At 41.1% G+C, this 21178-nt stretch overlaps 2 protein-coding genes across 12 annotated transcripts in view; one reads left to right on the forward strand and one right to left on the reverse strand.

Annotated features, from left to right (window-relative positions):
* Positions 1-7: 7 nt before the first annotated feature.
* ROMO1 (reactive oxygen species modulator 1) lies at positions 8-2588 on the forward strand. Of its 2 annotated transcripts, none has more exons than XM_075166175.1 (3): positions 8-75; positions 711-841; positions 2397-2588. In XM_075166175.1, the coding sequence occupies exons 2-3, from the start codon at positions 711-713 to the stop codon at positions 2503-2505; spliced, it is 240 nt and encodes a 79-aa protein (XP_075022276.1). In that variant the 5' UTR covers positions 8-75; the 3' UTR covers positions 2506-2588. The 2 variants fall into 2 exon arrangements, with proteins under 2 accessions (XP_075022276.1, XP_075022277.1); XM_075166176.1 differs by lacking the exon at positions 8-75 and adding an exon at positions 280-564.
* Positions 2589-4749: 2161 nt separating this feature from the next.
* The window catches only part of RBM39 (RNA binding motif protein 39), a 32659-nt gene continuing 16230 nt past the window's right edge, over positions 4750-21178 (reverse strand). For 5 of the 10 annotated variants that reach the window (XM_075166167.1, XM_075166164.1, XM_075166163.1 and 2 more), the window contains 12 exons: positions 20520-20637; positions 19735-19887; positions 19044-19181; positions 17375-17440; positions 16254-16458; positions 15972-16049; positions 13855-13899; positions 10239-10271; positions 8994-9069; positions 8726-8831; positions 5861-5939; positions 4750-5752 (listed from right to left, as the gene is read on the reverse strand). In XM_075166167.1, coding sequence (XP_075022268.1) covers positions 5652-5752; positions 5861-5939; positions 8726-8831; positions 8994-9069; positions 10239-10271; positions 13855-13899; positions 15972-16049; positions 16254-16458; positions 17375-17440; positions 19044-19181; positions 19735-19887; positions 20520-20637 — 1198 coding nt within the window. In that variant the 3' untranslated portion in view covers positions 4750-5651. Of the gene's footprint in view, positions 5753-5860; positions 5940-8725; positions 8832-8993; positions 9070-10238; positions 10272-13854; positions 13900-14150; positions 14332-15971; positions 16050-16253; positions 16459-17374; positions 17441-19043; positions 19182-19734; positions 19888-20519; positions 20638-21178 lie in introns of those variants that run through there. The other 5 variants (XM_075166170.1, XM_075166166.1, XM_075166165.1 and 2 more) reach the window with 3 other exon arrangements.

Genomic DNA, 21178 nt, shown 5'->3' on the forward strand with positions numbered 1-21178 from the left:
ACGTCACGGGCGCGCCGGAAGCGGAGGCCGGAGCGGGCAGCGGCGGAGGGTGCGGCGCGGCCGGGGGGGAGCGAGGTACGGGCGGGGCGCCGGCCCTCACCCCTCCCGGGCGGGCCCGGCGGTCCGCGGCGGCGGTCCGGGTCGCCCGAGGGAGGGGCGGGTCGCGGCCGAAGCACCCGTGAGGTGAAGCGGGCGCTGAGAGCCCTGGTGTGAGGCCTTCGCTGGGCGGGAGGCGGAAGCCGCCAGGCCGCCCCTCCCGGGGGAGCCATTGGGCGGTCTGCGGCGTGAGCCCCTGCATTGGCCTTGGGCTCCTGAGGGGCAGATTCGCGTCCTCGCTTCTCTTCCGCCGAGGGCGGTGGCAGGTCGGGAGGACGGGCCCGGCAGTGGAGGCTTTGCCAGGTGACGCCGTGCGCTGCTCACTGGGAGCTGAAGAGCACAGAGTGACGTCCTGAAACAGCTCCCGGAGTCGTAGCGGCGCTCACAGGGGTTTGCTGAGGGCGAAACGGGGCCGTCATCAAAGCACTGGCATTCCCTCCCTGTCTTTTCCTATTGACAGGCGAGGAAGTAAGTCTGAAAGCCTGCAAAGCCTCTGGCACTACACTTACAAGAGGCTCTGAAACATGCAGGCCTGCTCTCCAGCCCAGTTTGGTTATAGAAGTGTGTTAGACAAAGCAGTAAATCCCTGTGGTTTTTTGTGCTTTTTTCTCTAGATGCCTGTGACTGTGGGCCCGTACGGGCAATCGCAGCCCAGCTGCTTTGACAGAGTAAAGATGGGTTTCATGATGGGCTTTGCAGTGGGCATGGCAGCAGGAGCGCTGTTCGGCACGTTTTCCTGCCTCAGGTATGCCGTGGAAATGGCTTCCATGGACAGGTCATAACAGAGTGATAGCCAGGGAGAAATGCTCCCACTCTGGGATTGGGAAGGGAGGTGTGGATCTGCTCCTGTGTCGTCACATAGGTGAAACTTTGCTAGTGGCTCCGAATTAGCCACAGTTCGAGAGCCTGCTGACAGTCCTGGCCTCAAGTGGGGAAGTCTGGCGATGCTGGGGCATCACCTCTGGGTCAGCTGTGTACCAGGAGGTTGCAGTTACGCAGATCTTTTCCTGCCGCTCCTAAGGGAGGTTGGGAAGCTGAGCCTGTGGAAGATCAGCTGCAGGAGGAGCTGGACAAATTGTCTGTGCAGATACACGTGCAGTCCTCTCCTCGCTCTAAAGCTTCCTGAGGTACTCTGCAAGCTCTTGGGTATCTGCATTATGTTGCTTTGCGTGTCCCATCCCCCTGCATGGAGGCAATTACCATACTGACCCCCAAGTCTTAATTGCAAGAGTGCAGGCAGAGCTGTGGCTGGCACTGGCACAATCCCATTGTGAATCAGAGAGGGACAATATTCCACCTTCCCCCGGCACTCCCCGCCGTGCCAGCATGGAAACAATGCTCGCTGCTCCAAGTTAGCTCTTGCGCTGCTCACTGACTGGTTTTGGCACACATCATCCATGAAAAGGAATTAGTGTGAAATAAGTGAAATAAGAAAGTGAAATTAGAGTGAAATAAGCTCTTTCATATTTTGCAGAACTCTTTCTGCCTGAGGTTTTTTAACTTGTGATTAAACATGGGTGATAATTTGGTAGTGAGCCTAAAAGGAGGAAAAGGTACAAGCTGTGTTGTACTTGAGTGACACAGCTACGTTACTTCTGCTGTACCATTTTTTAGGGAAAATCTCCATGTTTTAAAAATCAAGTGCATGAAATTCCTTGGACCCTACACACACTGCGGTGCTTAAAAGCCAAATATTATGAGAGCTTCCTGAGAAGGAACAGTTCTTTTTGTTTCAGTCTGACCTCAGGTAACTGGGAACTGGGGAACAGAAATGCCTCTGGAGCCTTCTAGGTGTCAGTGGTAAATAGGAAGTTAGTTTACAAGATGGTTTTAAGTTGGTGGTATTAAAAATACTGTCACTGCAGCCAGACAGGATGGTAATACAACAGCTCAGACCCTTTTTATTCTCTGGCAAGTCAAATACTTGGACAGCACATTTTTTTTTCCCCCAAATTAAGGGTATTTGGGGCACTAGCAGGTAAAGCTGTTCCTGCTAGTGGCATGGCAGGAGGGTACAGTGTCAGCTGGTACCGCTGCAGGAAAAAATACATGTGGGCCATTGGGAGGGTCACTCGAGTGCCCCAAAGAGCAGCTCTGTTTTTGCAGTAGCTCAGGCACAGGGCACCGCAGCCACTCTCCCTGCAGAGGCAGACGTATCATTTTAAATTTAGACTGAAGAGGAGGTGTTTGATTTGGGCGCTCAGGCAGCCATTAGCTGGCTGTATCACGTTTTCTGCTGCATGTCTGTTACCTGTCAGGCCTCAGCTCTTATATAATTCCTGTGTTTTTCTTTATCTCAGGATTGGCATGAGGGGACGAGAGCTGATGGGCGGAGTTGGCAAAACGATGATGCAAAGCGGTGGGACGTTTGGGACATTCATGGCTATTGGCATGGGAATCCGCTGCTAACCTGGAGCTTGGCTTTTAACCTGGAGTGCCCCCGTCCAGCCATTCCTCCTCTGTACCATAATAAAATCTTCAGATACCTGGAAGTGAGAGCTCTTCATGAAATGGTGATGCACCATCCTCCTTGCTCTGCTCATTGTAAACATGCTTTTTACCAAATTTCTACTTTCCTCCCATGACAATGAGAATTAATAATCCTTTGTACTACATTAAAGTTCCTATTTCACAGGCGTAAGTACAGTGCACACATTTCTCCCCTTGGTACTTGGGCAGCTCACATTCCCGATGTGCTGATGTGGAGCCGCTCCATTGCATTCATGCATTCCCGAGTCTAGGAGAGTTACTCTGTGGCTAATTCGGATCAACTATCAAATTTCTCTCCTCTTGCAAAAATAGGTGGGTTGAAACTGGCCCCATTTCTGAGTTCCAGGTAATATGGGGCAAACGCCCTCAGAGCGAGGGACCCTACAAGGACACGGGCAAGTTCTTCTGCAGCTGAGGGCAAACCATAGCAGCTCAGGCACCTTCTTCCAGCCAGCCTGGCAGCACGTGGGTGCAGGAAGCAGTCAGAGGATGGCACAGGTACAGCCGTGCTACTAGGGCTGGAAATCGTTGAATTGCTGGAAAATGGAAAACTCTCCCTGTCACATGACAGCTACAGGTATTTTGTGATGAGTCACAAAGATGACTGACAGGAGACATTGGAGATGTAACCTCCTTGTCAGGCCTTGAGCAATACCTTTCCTAAAGCTCTCCCCTCAGGACTAGCTGTGCTGCAAGTTACTGCATTATCAGCACAGGACTGCACTGCCTCTCACAGCTCTGACGGCTGCGGTCTTGCACCCTTGGTGAAGTGAGGCGCACTCTGCCGTACAGCCCTTCCCGAGAAGGGAAGGACATAAGCGGTGGTTGTGGCTGCCCCCAGCGATAGAAATTTGCAGTGGCTTTTCTTGGCAAGGGAAGGGGGCTTCACCTGTAGAAGCTGCACTACCAGAAACAGTGCTCTGCAGGTGGAGTCTTTTCCTACAGGCTGCCCTAATGGGTCTACAAGACGCTCAGTGCTTCCCAGGGAGAACACGGGGATGACCTCCCCGCCATTCGCCAGCCTCTGTAGCACTGCCTGCAGCTGAACTATGGAATGTAGTGTTGCAATCTCCTGTTATTTGCCTTTTGAAACAAGGCTTATCTTTGCTCCTCCTTTATTTCTGTTTAAGGATAGAAGAGGACAGGTTAGCAGCAGCAGAACCTGAACCAACACCTATACAGCCTTTACCTAGTACAAGTGCTGTTTCACCAGTTTTTAAGGGAGAAACACAAATCTGCCACTAAAAGCCTGCTCTCTGCTGTCATGCAGCTCAGGAACCTCTGAGAGAGAAACTGCCAAGAACCACCAAGTCGGGCCACACAGCTGCTCTGGAACAGCTCAAGTTTTACTCCAAATGGCACTGGTGGATTAATACTGGCAACTAAAAAAGTAAAGTCAAGCAAACCCAGAGAGCAGCTTTGCTTGGCTTATCTTCAGCTGCGTCACAAACTCCTGAGACACCCTGCTGTAATATATTCCTGGCTCTTCCCCACATCTGCCTGTGTACTACCTCCAGTTGCCCAGTCCCATTTCCTCCCATGGCTCCCTCCTGGATGGCTGAAGACAGTCTCTTGCCACACTGCAGCTCAGCTACATCCACCCTGCATGGCAGCTCCCAAGAGGCTGGACACCAGGTCACCACCCGGCTCTGTCTCGGAGCACTGGCAGCATCCCTGCCCAGCCCATTTTCACCCACCTGGGTGGAAGATACTCTCTACAGCTTTGTCAAAGGCAGCTTTTGTTAGCCAGTGGTTAAAAATGACAGGGAGGTGGGCAATCCACTTGGGCAGGCTTCCCTACAGAAACCAGACTAAAAGCCAACATAAATTACTCCTACATGCCCACGAGTCACAACCATTTGTGAAAGATGGGGGCGGAGGTGGGCAGGCGGGAAGTTACCTCTCTGGGACGAACCTGCCGCAGGCCTGAGAAAGGGCAAGAGCTTTCCACTGCCCAGGCAGCAAGAAAACCCACAGGCCCTTAACAACCACAGCTGCAGTACACCGAGCGTTTGAAACAGCAGGACTCAGCTCCCATATTTTCTCCTGGAGGAGCGATATTCCGAACATCTACCATTTCAAAGCATCTATTGCTCACCTCCAGTCTTCAGCACGCACTGCTTACATCGCATTAGGAGAGCAGAGAAATAAAGCTTCATGAAGGCCTTTTTAAGAGAATTTTATTTGAGTGGTTCTTACAAAGATTGTTGCAATATGAAAGTCTTTGTTTGATAGAAATATCAAGCTGTCTTGTCAAACACACTGAAGTAACCCAAAAATATATTTCAGAGCTCACAGAGCTTAAAAAGAGCAAAGATTATATGCAACCAGAACAAAACATGTTTCTGTATTTCCTACCGATTTTCAGACTCGGCTGAAATCCTTCAACTGTGCCACACTGCATACATAGAAACTTATCTGGAAATGCAGAGATCGTTTTGTTTGGAAACTTAGACACACCTCACACAGTATTTACAAAGAAACTTTTACAGATACATTAATCAAAAGTTACCATCAAGAAATAAAACCCTTCAATCCTTCTATTCTTATCAATTATTCAGCACAAAAGCAAGCTGAGTGGCTGTCTAGAATCAGCTTTCAGTAGCCTTTTGAATTTTCCATTTATACAAAACACTAAATATGTCCCTTCGTAAAGTCTATCTCCGATATTAACCTTTAGCAGATCACCTACATTTAGTGAAATGTAAAATGTAATTGCTGCATTAAAAGAAAGGCTTGTGAAACATTAAAAATGTCATTATGTCCCATCTGCCTTTTACAGAGAACTTGTTTTCTATGAGCTACTTCTCAGTTCCTACAGATCACCTCAGTAAATGTACAAGAATTACAAGGCAGAACAAGAAGTCAACAGCTTTGTATACAGTGGAAATGCTAGTTAGGGAGAATGAACACACTGCATTTCTGCTTACTTCATTTTATTTTTAAAGGTAGCAGGAAGTGTACACAAAATGACATTAAATCCTCTCCTTTAGTTTTATCTAAATAAAAGATAACTCAATCTTCCTCCAAAAAATAACTATGTACAAAACTGACTAAATCCATCTTCATCGTCGAACAGGAACCAGTAGTTGGGTTGCAGTCATAGAATCTGGGAAGAGGCTATGGTACGTTGGAAGAGGTACGTACGCCGCTGTAATCATTTTACCTAATCAGAAGATTTAAAATTTAAAAAAAAAAAAAAAGAAAAAAATCAGTATTCGGTCATTTCTGTAATTTATAAATAAATGTCGGTCTCTACACGAAATCCACTTACCTGCAAACCACCTCCCATGCAACGCATTTACAGCTGCAATGGCAGCAGCAATTGAAGGACATTTGACATACACATTGCCCTGTAATACAGAAGTGTTACAGCCCGTTAGAAGCTTGAGAAACGTCCCGCATTGTCTATTCTCAAGACACTTCTTTCGCGTGGTTGTGACGGAGGCAAACCTGCCTCACTGTGTTCCTGCTTGTATCAACCGATAATGCAGAATGAGCATGAGAAAACGGAGTGGCGGACAGGTTTTTACGGACATGCATTACCATACTGTAACAGTTTTCTTAGCATGAAACTTTTCTAAATAGCTTTTGCAAAACAGACCAAATGTTGATTTCAGATCAAGCTCACAAGCTCACAATAACTCTTCGAGAGAGTATCTAATGGCTCCTGATGAGAAGTCTCATGCAAAACAGAAAAGCACACGGAGTCTGGCTACCTCTACTGCACACTAGCCATCAAATTCAGTAAATCACCAACTTTAACCACAAATGTCTAACTAGATATGCAAGTACACAGTCTGGTTTTCAAAGGGATTAAGCACTCCCCATTCCCCAGGGCAGGAAGGATGCCCAGCACTTCAAGGAAGACTGATACTGCAAAAATTCTCCTACATCAACTTCAGCATCTGCCTGTCTTTACTTGAACAAGGACTAAAACAAAGGGGAAAAACCCATCACAGCAGGGCAAGAAGAGCCCAAGGTGATATCTAACGGGAATGACAGACTGATCTTCTAACTTTGCCAGAGATACCTGAAGTTTTCTATCTGCAAATTAAGCACTAAACCAGCCTAATCCAGAGTACTGCAATATTCACATTCAACAACTGCAAGACATACAGACACTCACAGTAATGTGTATGTATTTTTCTGGCTGGCTGCTTAAAAATAGACTACTACCAGTAATTCTTGAACCAAATCAGATTCTAGCTGAAACAGATTTTACAGGAAAAGAACATATGAAGAAACAGAATCCAGCCCTCCCTTTGCCAGCCCTAACTTTTCCCACTGTGATCTAACTCATTCCTTCTCAGGGGGAAAACTTGAGATCAGGGGCTGATGTTTAAGGCACTAAGCAATTAACGCGCAGTTGAGTTCTGTTCTCAGCCTCCCCCAGCATAGGCATCCAAGCTGCTTAAACCTTGTCGTGAGATACAGCAACATAAAGCTTTAAGTTTTCCTTAACACACCACAGTGCAAACTGGTGCAGTACATGAGACCATGTGTTCAGTTGGGACTGCAATCTTTCCACCTGCAACAAATTGCACCCTCCTGGCTAATTACTGACAGCCCTTAGCCTGGGAAGTGTGGCTGTCTGGGAAAGAGCCCTAAAAAGATGGGAGATGAAAACACTTAAAAGATAATGTGACCAGAATCTAAGCCTGGAAAACAGAATAGCACAGTGGAAACTTACATTCAAATACAGTATTTTTAAATATCAGCGGGTATTTTGCATCTGGGTCATTGCTGTGCTACTGTGACAAAATGGATTTCATGGAACAAACAGCTAACTCATGACATAGTAGCTGTATTTTTTTCTTTTAAACCCACTTGCTAATGCAAACCAGATTTGCAGCTCTATGTGCTCAGAGCCTATGTGAGGTATGTTGAGGGCTGTTGTGTTTTTTGGGGGGTTGTGTGTTGGTTTTTTTTGTTGTTGGGTGTTTCCCCCCCCGCCCCCCCAATCTGTCGAAGGACCCTCTGTTTTCTCTAAGATAGTAATAGACTAATACACTGCAGGAAAGGTTTTTACCTCCCATCAGCCCAGTAGTCCAACCTAGCAGTGATCTTGAAGATTACAAAATGCTAGGAAAGATTGTATGTTGTTTTATATGTACTAGATTGCAGCTCATCTCTAATCTAACACCTCAGTAATCCACATGGAAGGGTTTCAGGTGGCAAGAGTCTTCTGTAGAAGCAGCACAATGATAACATAGGCTTGTGAGTGCCAAGTGCATTACCAGGGCAGAACAATCCCATCTAAGCAATACTGACAGGGACAGTAGTGTAGATTTCAGCCTCGCACAACGGAATGGAACACAATAGGACAGTTCCAGGGTCTGATGGTTAGAAATTAATCTATGAGAGCATTTGAAAACTGTACCTCAGTTTGGGCTGTGAATTCAATATAAAAGGGGCTCATGAAGGCCAAACCCCTTTACAGACCTTCCACAGTTTATATTCTAAGAGCTGAAATACAGGGGAAGAGAAAACCAGTCTGGGGATTGCGTAAACAAAGTGGACACAGAAGAAAAATGTATTAGCCTTTTTAAGATGCAGGCCAAAAGCCCCTCAAACAGGCATTAATCTGTAATTAAGTCTGCATCAGTAGCTTTTTCTCCTCCTCCCTGTTATAACTCTAGCACTCGCTCCCACTGCCCACTGCAAGACTTTAACATTACTAGTGAACACAACAGTTTCCAAGCATGGGATTAGGCACACATTTAACGGCACATCTCAAGTCTGCTGAAGCAGGGTGTCCTTTGTGCTAATGCCTGCATTCTCCAGAAACAGGGGAAACTGGAAGTCCCTGGCTTTTGGGAAATGCACAGCTTAAGGGAAAAGCCAAATGCCAGAATTAAAGAGATCGCTACTCTTCAGCCTGTATTTCCACAGTACCTTCAGCTCTGTAAATCTGTAAGAGCAGACTGCAGCACCAGAAAACTGCTCTTATATCTGCATTCGAGTTTGACTGTAAGCAGGAGGGAACCACCTACATTCTGCAAAAACTGCAAAGTAACTTCATGAAATTTAGATTCAGTTTAGGAAAAAAAAATAGTATTTGTAATGCTCCCTCTATACACTACAAAGCAACAAAACTCCTAAAACCTGCTCAGCGTCTCCTTGGAACCAAGCATACCTGAGCTGAGTTTTTGTCTACATAGATGTGGATAACTCCTCCATGTTTGTTACATTCCTCAATCACATCATCTTTAATTTCAGTATCCCAGCCAGCTTCTTCTTCACTGTAGGGGGTGGAGGAAGAACAGGACAGAGAGATGGAATTGTTATCACTCGGACAAAATCCACCCTAAAACCCATCAAAAAAACCTCTGCAACATTCTGATTCCTTTCTCAGATGTTAAAGTCATCAACAAATGCCAAACAGAAAATGATAAATCACTTACGTTTGAGGATTAAACATGTTGGAAAGCTGGAAGCACTGTGTTGCAAGTGGTTGTACAGAAGCAGCTGCAGCCAGAACTGTTGGAATGGAAAAAAACCAGTAACAAATCTAAGAACCTGCTATGCATGGGTCCAATTTAAATAAGTATCTTCTATCTATTCTTTAAAAATCCCAACATTCAGCAATAATAGCAACAGTTCTAACTAAACAGAAAATTGAAGGCAGGAAAGCAAAACTCGTAACTAGGCACTATCTATGACAGAGAAATTTTAAATTGATTGATACGGAAAACAGCACAGATAAACTACAGTTGAAGCTGAAAAGTGAAAAGATAGCCCTGATTTTGGCAGATTTTCAGTTTAAACATTTAAATGCAGATATATGCATCTTCACATGCATCTAAAAATTCTGCCTGAGTTGTATGCCAGCAGCACCTTTAATTTTTTTCTCCTCATGGAAGCTGAGCAGCAGCTCAGGATGGAGTGGCACCACCCCATCTGACTTCACAGGAAGTGACAAACATCTTTGAGAACTCTCAAAATGTATTTTAAGCACATTGAATTATCCTTCAAAAAAGTATATCCGTACTTTTGTCCCTTGGAAACACATAACATAGGAAATATTTGACAACTAAAATTATAAACATTTTAATTGTAGAATAGATCTATACTCTGTCCCAGTAACTATGAAATTATTACTTGTCATTTATTGTTGCTCATCATCACAGTACATCTTATTAAAGAGAAGCACTGTCCTATAGACTGCCCTTTCCATAGGCTGTAAGCTTCTGTTAATTTAGTTGAAATAATGGCCGCCTTCTCTCTACACATGTAGATGTTAATGGTTGCACAGTCAGAGTAAGATGATGACTAATCCAGGGACAGTGACCCCAAACTCCTGATTCTCAAATGACCTCTCTAGTCCCTACCTCTAAGGCAAGAAAAAACCCCACACCCAATCACACCTAAACCCACAAGCAAAAACACAAACCCACACATTTTCTAGGACTAACATATGGCTGGGGAATGTTACCAACACTGAGGAAATGCTACAAAGAAAAGGCGAAGTGTTTAACATACATTCTGTTATTTTCAGTCAATAATCAATACATAGCATGATTCCTACAGACATGAATACAATACAATTTCTCAGGCTGTTGGCAAACTCTACACCAGAAGCATTTCACTTTTATCACTTATCTGCAACAAAACCTACTGGTGACAAGTTATATCAAATGCTAGTTTACCTTCATTCTGCTGAGATAGTCTCGTTTGCAAATCTAAAGAAAAATATACAGAAGTTAATTAGTATGCTTGCTAGCACTACTGTATCATTACCTGCCAGCCAGGTTGTTTAGCTTGTATTTTTGTGGTTAAGAGCTTGTTCAAGTACCTCAACCCACTCTCACTGTTTCTCTCTACTTGTGAGTAGTTTCACTAATTTCAGCTTCTCAGCTGGAATATTCTGTACTTAATAGAGATTCCATGACCACAAAGCTAAGCATATTTCAAAGAGAAACAATACCTTAAAAGGAAAGACATGATCATGGCCTTTAATTCAATGTATCATTTCCACCTTGCCTTTGCTGTGCTCGAACTCTTTGTAAGATGTATTTTGTTCCACGAGAAAATAATTACAGCAATTCTTACAGGCATTAGTTTAGCATCTTTACTAACAGAAAGCATTTAAGCACACAGTTATCCAAATGTGACCTTCTGAAAGCAGTTATCAGATTTAATCTCAAGTAGAATAAGGTGATATTTCACCTGTTATCTTTCCATATAAATGTCATAATGACACAAGTTACCTTGGTATTTTTCAAATTTAAAACATTTTCAAGCGTTCAGAACATTTAATTTGCCAAGAAAACAATAATTACTTGTTTAATAACATATAGCTGTCCCCATTTGAAGTAATGGGAATAGACAAATGCAGACTTTCTAACCATTTCCAAGTATATGACTCCAACACTCGACATCTTTAACCTAACAGAAAACTTCAGAATGCAAGAAATCTAAGCATAAGCCTCTTCACTTACGTTCCAATTTAATTCACACAAGCACAAGGAGTTAGAAGGCTAAAGTTAACCATCATCTTACTTCACTTGTTTAGAAAGCAGTGAAGTGATGGACCCAAGTAAGCTTCCAAGCTTACTTGGAAATTACCTGAAGGTATCAGATATCAACATACTTTTTCCCATTCTAATAAGCCCTCCACTGGGGACCAACAGGAGTGAATATTTTGCTTTAAGTATTAGGCAATGAGAGCTCCAAAGACAAGTCTTCCTCAAGTGCCTTCCCAAGTGAACTTCCATAGAAGAACACATACTGGGAACTGTATTGAAAAATAAGAGATGGAAGGAACAAGCTCCGAAGGCTAAGCTGTAACAAGAACTGGCTACGTTTAGCATGTTTTCCATCTGGATCTGAACACAAAGAAATCTTCAACTCCATGGAGTGAGAAATACCATAAAGGGGAAGACTGTCTTAGCCTGTATTCTCTGCAGAAACTGCATGGATTTGCCCAAATCTGTAACTAATTACCTAGTTAATTACTACCCAAAGTTTTTTGTAAACAAATGTTAAAAAAAAAAATCCAAAATCTCCTAAATCACTCTAGTTAGTTGAGGATAGAGACTTCTCACTCTGCAATTCTGACACAATTGCACGTATACATCACGTACAGCTGAACTCACCAAATGTCGGTCAGCCTGGGGCTCTACAGCCGAATGCTCCAGGCCACCTGCACCAAATGTGGCAAGTCTACACAGATCACCAGTTCAAATTCTGTCCAGGGCCAAGAGTCAAATCTGTTCTAAACATAGGAAGATCAGCTAACAGCATCTTGTGGCAACAAGTTTCACAGGTTGATTATCTACCACCTCTGAAACATAACCCTGTCCACCAAATCTTTCATCAACTAGCTGAATTTTCTTGTTGCTCATGATCAAAGAATGGTCCTCTCCTTTCACTTCTAAATTCACTCAGAATTTAGAAATTCATTGTCACTCTTCACTGTCAACTCTTATTCTTCCCTACATGTAGTTTTAAATAGTATGTGGAAACTAAAATTAATACATCCGCCAAGTTACGATCAAAGTAACTTTTTCAGTATGGTCTCTATGTATCATCTCTAAGAGTAGTGAGCTTAGCATGACTAAATAGTACATGCTTAGTACAGAGAAAACAGAAATACAGAAGTATCTATCAAAGCATTTTGTGTCTTAAAACAAAATGAAGTTGCGTGTTTATTTTGAAACAAAAATAAACAAAAGCCTGCCAAGTATTCCCCAGTCTTTTAAGTAATTACTTACAACAGAACAGATCAAATAGAGGTCCGGGATGATAACACCTCTTTGTCCCTCTATTGCAGCACACTACCTCAACCTTCTTCATAAACAGACAGTGCCTTCCCAAAAGTAAGGAATGTTTTGTCCCACAAAGCATTAGAAGAATGTTCTATAGCCTCATGGTTATTTTAAGTTTCAGATTTTTAGACAGAATTTACTAAAGAACAGAAAGTACACAGCTACAACTGTTTAGCTTCAATTCTTTTTCCTGCTGGAATTTTCTCAATGGGAATAACATCCAAGTTCTCAGGTCTCCCGTAAAACTAATTCTTTAGCTTCCCTATTTTAGTTTGATTCAACCCATCTTGAACATGGGTGAACCAGAACTGTTCACAAATGTGTACGTTACATCTCAGATACTCAAGTATCCTACCTCTAGGAACACAGCTGCCCTTTCATCACGCTGACAGTTCATGTTCACTCACTGATAAATGGAGTATTTAGATATTTTTCCTCCTCCTTGGCCATCTTTCACTGCTAAGCTCCCAGGCTATATAACTAGAATTTGTTTCAATCCTGAACAGGTGAACAACGTACAAGAATCCCTTATTGACAGCACCTCTGTATTTACTCACCTCACTCCTACTCTTGTTGACCATTGTTATTCATGTAAATATTAAACAAGATCAGCCCAACACCTGAACTTTGGCTTCAACAACAGCCTCTAACCTTCCCAGCTTTCACCTGAAAAAAAGCCCTCTTTCTTTGAGCCAGCTTCTTTACACATCTTGTACTTCCTGTACTACCCACTTCTCTCGTTTAGTAACTTCCAAATGACACAAGTCAAGGAAAAGAGTTCTACTACTGCTCCTCTGCCTAGGAAAGTCAGTTTTATCAAAGATTGTTAGTCTTTAAATGCAGTTTCTCTGAAAGTATGCTATACTTTAATAATGTCCAGTTTACCCATCCTTAGTGTGACTTTTGAAGTAGAGAAGTGAAGACAGAGCAACAGGACTGGAAACCGACCAGATTATGGTGTTCTTCCTTCCTTTTAAGTGTAGGTAATCTAGAATTAGATGTTCCAGCTCTATATTGTATCACAGACTTCAAATATTTATCGACAATACCAAATACTAGACCTCATATTTCACTACCTATTCCCTCACTAATTTGACGGGAGTTTTCTATTAGTACATTCAGCTCTGTCTTTTAGCTTTGCTTCTACTTTGTGAATAATTTTCTTTTTTTTAATCCATGTTCCTAGCTTACTTTCCTCAAATTCCAAACTTTATGTCCCCACTACAAACTGAGGCAATGAGATTCTTTTGAAACATCTTGGGAGTGTTTTTTCATTCAACCTCAGCCCTGCTTCCTTTTTGTTTTCTTCAAGAGTTGGTAAATCTTCATTTATGCTTTCATGTCTTTTACAAAGTCTAACTCAATCTGGCTGTTGGCAGGTAATTCTCATTTTACTTATTTCCCAAACTAAAAGTATTGTTTTATTATTAGTCCTTTTTCCTATTCTTCATAGGCTTTGTGCTTATTCCTTATTTCTTTTGCAGCAGTTAATCACCCAGTTCTGTGTGGAGCCCATTTCTAACAGGACTGTTTCTTCTTTCTGTGGAATACAGATCCAATATAGCATTAGCAATTTGGAACTGAAGAAACTTTTTACAGCCTGCCTGTTCAAACACTCAAGTGGCTTAGACCAGATGACTTTATTGTCTTGTTTCTTCAACCACCGCTTTTGAATCAGAAGCCTTAGTTACAGACCTGTTTTGTTTATCCTTCCATTTAAACTTGAGCAACTCACGATCCCTCAAGTCAACGGTCATTTCTATTCTCATCCGTAACATCTTCATTACTTACCAAATTGAGTTTAAAATAGCATCCCCTCTTCATGAGTCAGTGAGTGTTTGATGAAGAAATTTGTCGGATATCACATCCAGGAATATCTGGGCCCCACCATTATTACTAGCAATTCTTCTCCAATCTGTATCAGGGAAGTTAAAGTCTCCCATAATGACATAATTCCTGGTAGTAATTTTCTCTAGCAAGAGTAAAGAGATCTTTAATCCACAACCAAATCTCACTTTGGGGATAGCTCATGACTCTATGGTAGTACCTTTTCCCAAAGTTATTTAAGTTGCACATGTCTGCATTATTCCTTTTGTACAATACAAGTGGAATAAACAATGCTACTTCTATCACTTTTATTTCTACAGTTACTGAATATGCACATTCTTCAAAAACCTGTATTCAGCCTTATCATTTATTGTTCCACAGCCATGTTGTCTCATACTGATTCCACTATCCTAACAGTTCAGCTGTGTCAGACATTTTTGGCCATGTTCCTGATTTGGGGAGTTTGGATTTCTTTGGCTTGTTTGATTCAAATACGGGGGTGGGGAAAAGATTGGTGTTTTTTAAAAATATTTCTCTCATTTCTCATTGACTACACCTGTTTCCATGCAAGACTGTCACACCACTTCATCACCTACATTAAAGGTGATCTAATTTTAGTGTTGTTTACCTTTCCTTCTCTTTCTGGATTAGATAGGCTTTTTCCTTGCCACTATGTCTTTTTCATCTTTTTCTTCTCAAATAGAAAAAAAACCTTATTCCCCAACCCACATTTTTCTTGCACTAGCCAATTCCTTTTTCTTCCAAGGGTATATCTATAGAAAGATCCTATTATATTCTTTTAGCAACTGTCTACAGTTTCATGTGTATGCTCTTCTCAAAACTGCACCTGAACTTCAGTAACATGATTCAGGTGTATCTTATGTCTGAATCAATTCTGTCACAAACTCTGCTGGAAGACAAACAAAACAATGCCACCTATTCTTTGTTTATTTCCTGACATTTCTCACACGTTCCAGCATCTAGTTATTTGTGACATTCAAGTCTTTACTACTGCTATGACAGTTACATGCCTTTTGTTCTTGTATTAATAAAAAATAACAAGAAGAAATTCCACTCTCTGAATTCCTAATCTTCTGCGGGAGGTTACTCATTGCTCTAGTTCTGAAGCCCTCTCGAACAGTTTGTTGTTTAGGCCAGCTATGAACTAGCAGCAGCAATCATATCCTCAGCCTCGTTCCCTCTCACAAAATAATGTCTCAGTAACGCTTCCAACATACCCACTTGTAGAACACAAAAACTATAGCCAATTCCAAGCAACACACAAATTCCCTGGTACAGTGTCCTTCCTTGCCAGGACATACACTGTATAAACCTAACACTACTGTAGTCTTAGTTGCCGTGTCCCCCATGAAGTCCTAATAACCTTCTTGCCCCTGGTACAGCTCTGTTTTTTCAGAAGGGTCAATCCCCTTCCAATTATGAGCCTGTTATTTTTAACCGTCAACATTTACACTGCAGTGGAACATAAAAGTCCCCACTAGTACAGGGAATAGTAAAGATAGAGAGATGACGTTTGGGATGAATTAAGTGAACTACAACAGATTTGCCAAAAAATAATGCAAAATGAATGACGCCCATCAAAGCTGTCATATACTGTCACTTGTTTATTTGCTTATGAATTTGCAACATTTTACAGTTTGTAAAACATGCTGTAATACCTATGTTCGCATTTTGAAAGATCACAAAATGTAGTTAAGTACCTCTTGTCTCAAAATTATAAGGCATGAAGAATTTTTGAAAAATAAATAGGTCATCATTTCTTACCTGCCACAGCTCCAAATGCCAAAGATCCACTCATCTGCAGAGCCTGCTGTGCAGCTGGGGGAATCTGCAAACCCGTACCTAGAACAGAATATGAACATACCTTGTAGCAAGCACTTTTCACTCAGTTAAGGATCCAGTAACAGAAGTATCAGAAATCTTACTGTTGTCAAAAGCTTAAAAATACCATTCCACACATTTAGCATAATATTCTCTGGGGTGTATTATTTCAAATTCTGCAAACTTCAGTATTTTCACACATTTCCTATTAATCATCACACATACCTTCTGCAAGTCTTGCCATCAGCTGAAGGCGACCAGTTGTTCCCAAGTCAATTCCAGTCCGTTCCAACTCATCACTGTCCAAAAACGAACTAGCACTGGAAGCATCAGTGCGTTCAGTTACATGTCCAACCTTCATTGGCCTACCAGCCAGCTCAAATCCATTGAGTTGTTCCAAGGCCTTTTTGGCACACTCAGAGTCTGAGAACTGTAGATGGGAAAAATATGAATTCAGTAATACTGCATACAGGATTCCGCAACACTTCTACTGTATGTAATACCCACAGTTACGTAAACATGAGAAACACTATATTTAAAATAACAATAGCTACAAGCTAACTTAAATGTGCTCCGTATCTTCCATTTAAACTGAACACACACAAGTTTGGATATTTACTTTCTCATATTTAGATAAGAATACATTTAAATATACATTATTGTTGAAGCTAGAGTATCTAGATATTGCAATCAACAGAAGTCATGACTGCAGTTCTCTTTCAACGCTTTCCAAGAATAACAGTCGCTTCCTTTGTAACCTTGTAACTGCCATGCATTTACTGGCTATTCCTAACAGATATTCTGCTTTATGCTGCGTAACATCAAATTAAACACACAAATATTTTGTCAGTGTTAAAACCATCAAATATTAGCTATATAATTAGTTTAGTTTAATTTCTCTCCAAGTGCCAGAGGTCCCAGCCAACACTTTTTTCCCCATGAAAAATTGCTAGGTCAGTCAAGAAACCCAAGTTCACAAAATTATGTATCTGAGGGTAAAGAGGAAAGATGTTTTCAACCAAAAGTTTTAGCCTCTAATATTGTATTTCCCCTAAAAAGCTCAAATTCAATCATTTTCACAGCACTGTGAAAATGCCAGTCTTTATTAGTATCTTTGCCTGCAGAAGACACCAACCACAAAGTATACTATTCCATTGTAAACATGTGCATTGTTCAACCACAATACCCACAGAGAACTGGCAGAAACAAAGAAAAAGGCCATTGTTGCATATCCTGCAACATGATATTTCCAAGATGAGACTTAACAGTGACTGCTGAGTAAGCTATACTACTACATGGGAAGGTTACACTCAGAAATTGTCTAAGTCTGGCAGTTCTAGTCATACCGTAATAAATCCATATCCTTTTGAGCGTCCAGTTTCACTATCCATCATCAGCTGAATGCTTTCAATCTAAAAATAAAAATAAAGCTATTTATTATCAGGCATTTTGGAACAAACCACAAGATATCAGAACAAAACCAGAATAGAGCCCTGCCAAATATACATATATGAATGTGAAACCACTATTTTTTTTTTAAATCAGTTCCTCATTCCTTCCTCAAGTCAAAGTTAGTGTACAGTCAGCTAGATACATACTTTGATACTAAAACAGAAGCAGGTAAACCTAAGGGTGATGTACAATTTGTCCTTTAAGTTGAGTCCAGCTACAGGCAGAGGCTTGGTCCTGATGCAATATTCTAGCAGACAATGAATGTGCAGACATCATCAAATCCTAACTGAAACATTATAGTCATGGCATCTCACATGCTGAGAAACTCCATTTCACAAGGTAAGAAAAGCAGTTTGCATGGCTTTGACAGGGGCTTTAAGATAAAGGTGCACATTTTAAATAATTATTGGCATATGAGAATTCCTAGAAGTTTACAGTTACTGAATTCAAACATATTGGTAAGTCACCCATGAGACGTAAATTAGTGTTGGGAAGAGACAGCAACACAGGAGTAAGAGGAAGAACTGAATTTAAGACTGGAGTATATGCAATCAGAAGGAAAAACCTTCACAGCTCTACACGTAAGCCTCCTAAACTACATTACTCCTACTGCCAGACCTTGGAAGAAAACAAAACAAGAACAGCCATGTGAATTAAAATTTAATAAATTGCTGCAATTTCCCAGTCTTTTGCACAACAGAATTAAAGGGATACACATACTGAATCTGAATAAAGCATCTGAAAAGCAATGTTACAATATGAATGAGGCAGGGTTACCATCCAAATATAGTAGGAAAAAACATCAATGGACTTGACAATTTTTATTTTTTTCCCCACTAAGCAGCATATTAAGTATATTACTTTTCCCTATCTAATAACGATATACCCATGATACCTTAGTTAGCACAGTAGGGCTAACACTTATCATGACTCCACTGGAAACTTCAGATTCCATCTGCTCACTTCCATAACTCTCCCTACAAAATCATATTACCATGCCACAAACTGGGATCTAATGATCAGGAGTGAAAAGGGGCCTACGTCAGAGCTGTACAGGACAGGCCACTAGTTCATGGTAGTAACATGAGCTAAAACTTAAGCAAAAATCCTCAGAAACAGATGAAAGTAATACATTCACAGTGAACAGAACTCAGACCTGATGCTGTGGTTTGTGCTTTAACCTGTGAAACGTGGCCCCCATGCACAATCACATGGGAGAGGGGGGATATTTACAAGCTGCAGAAGCAGGATATAACCTGGGGATTTTTCGTTTGGTTTTTTTGTTTTGTTTTGTAATTTTAGGCATTCATTGAATTCTCAGCTTTCCTTCATAAGACCTGCCATTCAAAATCACTGGACCACATCACGAATCAAGGTTCTGATTTGCTCTCCAATACTAACTACATATCTAAAGCCTTGTGGATGTACAGGTACAGAAGAGCGAGAAAAAGAAACAAATGTTTTTCAGGTGTGAAGCTGAATTATTTCCATGTGGGTAGTCTACAACTAATCCAGGTTTTTCAGATAAAATACCGTAACACAACATGCCAAATTAAAACTTACCCTGCCAAACGGCTCAAAAATTCCTCGAAGCATATCTTCAGTTATGTTGAAGTGTAATGATCCCACATAGAGCCTCATAGGACCAGCACTACCCTTCTGCAGATTATTTGCCATTGCTGCTGCTCTGTTTTTCTCTGCCTAAGAAAAGGAAAAAGAAAAAACTCACCTTCTGTAAGAATTTAATAAAAAACCCTAACATAAGCAGAATACATCTACCAGATTAAAACTAGCAGATTCACCAAAAACAAGCTGCTTTAAAATCTGCACAGTATCCACTGGATTTTAACTTAAAATCTACAAAATCCAAAACCATGACCAAGTATAAAGACACAGCTTCCAAAAGCCTTCAAATTGAACAACTTCATGCAGAATTCTAGGTTGTATCTAGTAAATTAACACTTTACTTTTTACACATGCTGGAAAGCATACATAATATATACTATAATTCGGTAATACTATTACAGTTTCATTATTACTACTCTTAACATCTGTATTTTCGAAATGCATTTATATCACTTTAATTTGCCTGTCAACTATGGGAAACAAAGGTCCATTTATAATTAGCTTAAATAATCATTCTTGTTAAGTTTTCCAAGCGTTCAACGGTAACCACATTTTCAAACAGTAAGTCTTCCAGCGATGTAAGAGGCACCACTCAACATGAATAAAAATGAGGTTCACAACTCCTTACCTGTGATGCTTGTACTATGATTGGTACACCCAAGACTCTCTGTCCAGTTAGTCCTATTGCCAGCGGCACTGAACTAACATCAACAAATTCTACATAAGCAATTCCCTTTGAACGCCTGGAATTTCTATCCGAAATCATTCGCACATCACGAACCTGAAAGGCAAGTATAGAAATGCTGTTAGAGATAAAGGAAAAAAAAAACCCTAATGCAGTGCATTTCTCAGAAAGGTATTAATAATCAGACAATTATTTGCCAAGTCAATGGCTTCGTAATTATGTTGCAAATCTAGAGTAGCATAAAGCGATCTTAACAGACACATCCCAGAGGCAAGCTAGCATTAAAAGCTGCCATTCAAAGTCAAATGTTGTATGCTACAAGAACAGGGGCAAGAGAATACTTGCAGCATTGTAATGCTTTAAGCCAGAACCTTATGGCTGATGGAACAAATAAAGTTTTTCAAAATCAAAAGTTAAACTACTTTTTAAATTACACTGTAACTGACAGACCTACCTGCAAAAGACTGAAACTCCGAAAAATGAGGTTGTTTGAATCAGAATTGCATTGTCATATTTTGCATCACACCACATGCTGAACAATGAACTCCTGATAAATTATGTTTTCATGTTCAGAGCCTTTAAGGATTAGCTGGTCATCATTCATCCCCCCTTTCACCTGTATAGGACGCTCCAGAAAGCCACTTGCTTACAGTTCTGCAGAGTACCAATCCTGTACTAGGACAGCTTGAGGAAGTATTCAGAATAATTTTAATCTCCCTATTAATTACCTTCCCTACTGTAGAGAAAAATTCTTCCAGGTCTCTTGGTCTAATTCTTGCAGCCAGCTGCATGCAGAATACTGTTCGAGCATCCCTCTCTTCAGGGGTAAGATTATCAATAGGTTCTCTGGAAAGAGGAAGGTTCAGTTAAAATATAACCTGAATTAAGATAACTCATCTCCGGACCATGCATGAAACTTTAAATAATCAGTACTTCAAAGTCTGATGGGGGAAAAAAACACCAGCCATATTAAAAAAGACAGGGTCAAGAACTGAAGGGAATACCTAATATTAATATAATAATAACATATTTACTTCCTTAGCATTACTAAACATCCTGTTTCAACTTTAAGCAATAAATAGACTGGAAAATTGTATTTTAAGTACAGAAGTGCTGTAACACTAACAGAGGTGCCATTTTGCTACTATCCAGAACAGCTAACAGTACCACTCGGGAGCTTGCAGTCAAAAAGATGAGATGAAAGGACAGGAAAACAAAGGAAAGGAGGATTAATTAGCACAGACTAGCTGTCTGAATTCTCAGAAAACTAGTACGAACTTTTTTTTGCGAACTAAAATCTTTGCAAACTAAATCTTTGCAAACTAAAATCTTACATCTACCCAGTCACTTCGGAGTCACTACAGCCACTGCATAAACAATACTGACA

This window comes from Calonectris borealis, chromosome 17 (assembly GCF_964195595.1).
Source record: "Calonectris borealis chromosome 17, bCalBor7.hap1.2, whole genome shotgun sequence".
Lineage (NCBI taxonomy): Eukaryota > Metazoa > Chordata > Aves > Procellariiformes > Procellariidae > Calonectris > Calonectris borealis.

What these genes read in the sequence shown, in the direction of transcription:
- ROMO1 (XM_075166175.1), top strand. Translation starts at nt 711, where the DNA reads ATGCCTGTGACTGTGGGCCCGTACGGGCAATCGCAGCCCAGCTGCTTT. An exon ending in GGCACGTTTTCCTGCCTCAG is followed by an intron (nt 842 to 2,396) that starts GTATGCCGTGGA and finishes TCTTTATCTCAG; the next exon opens with GATTGGCATGAGGGGACGAG.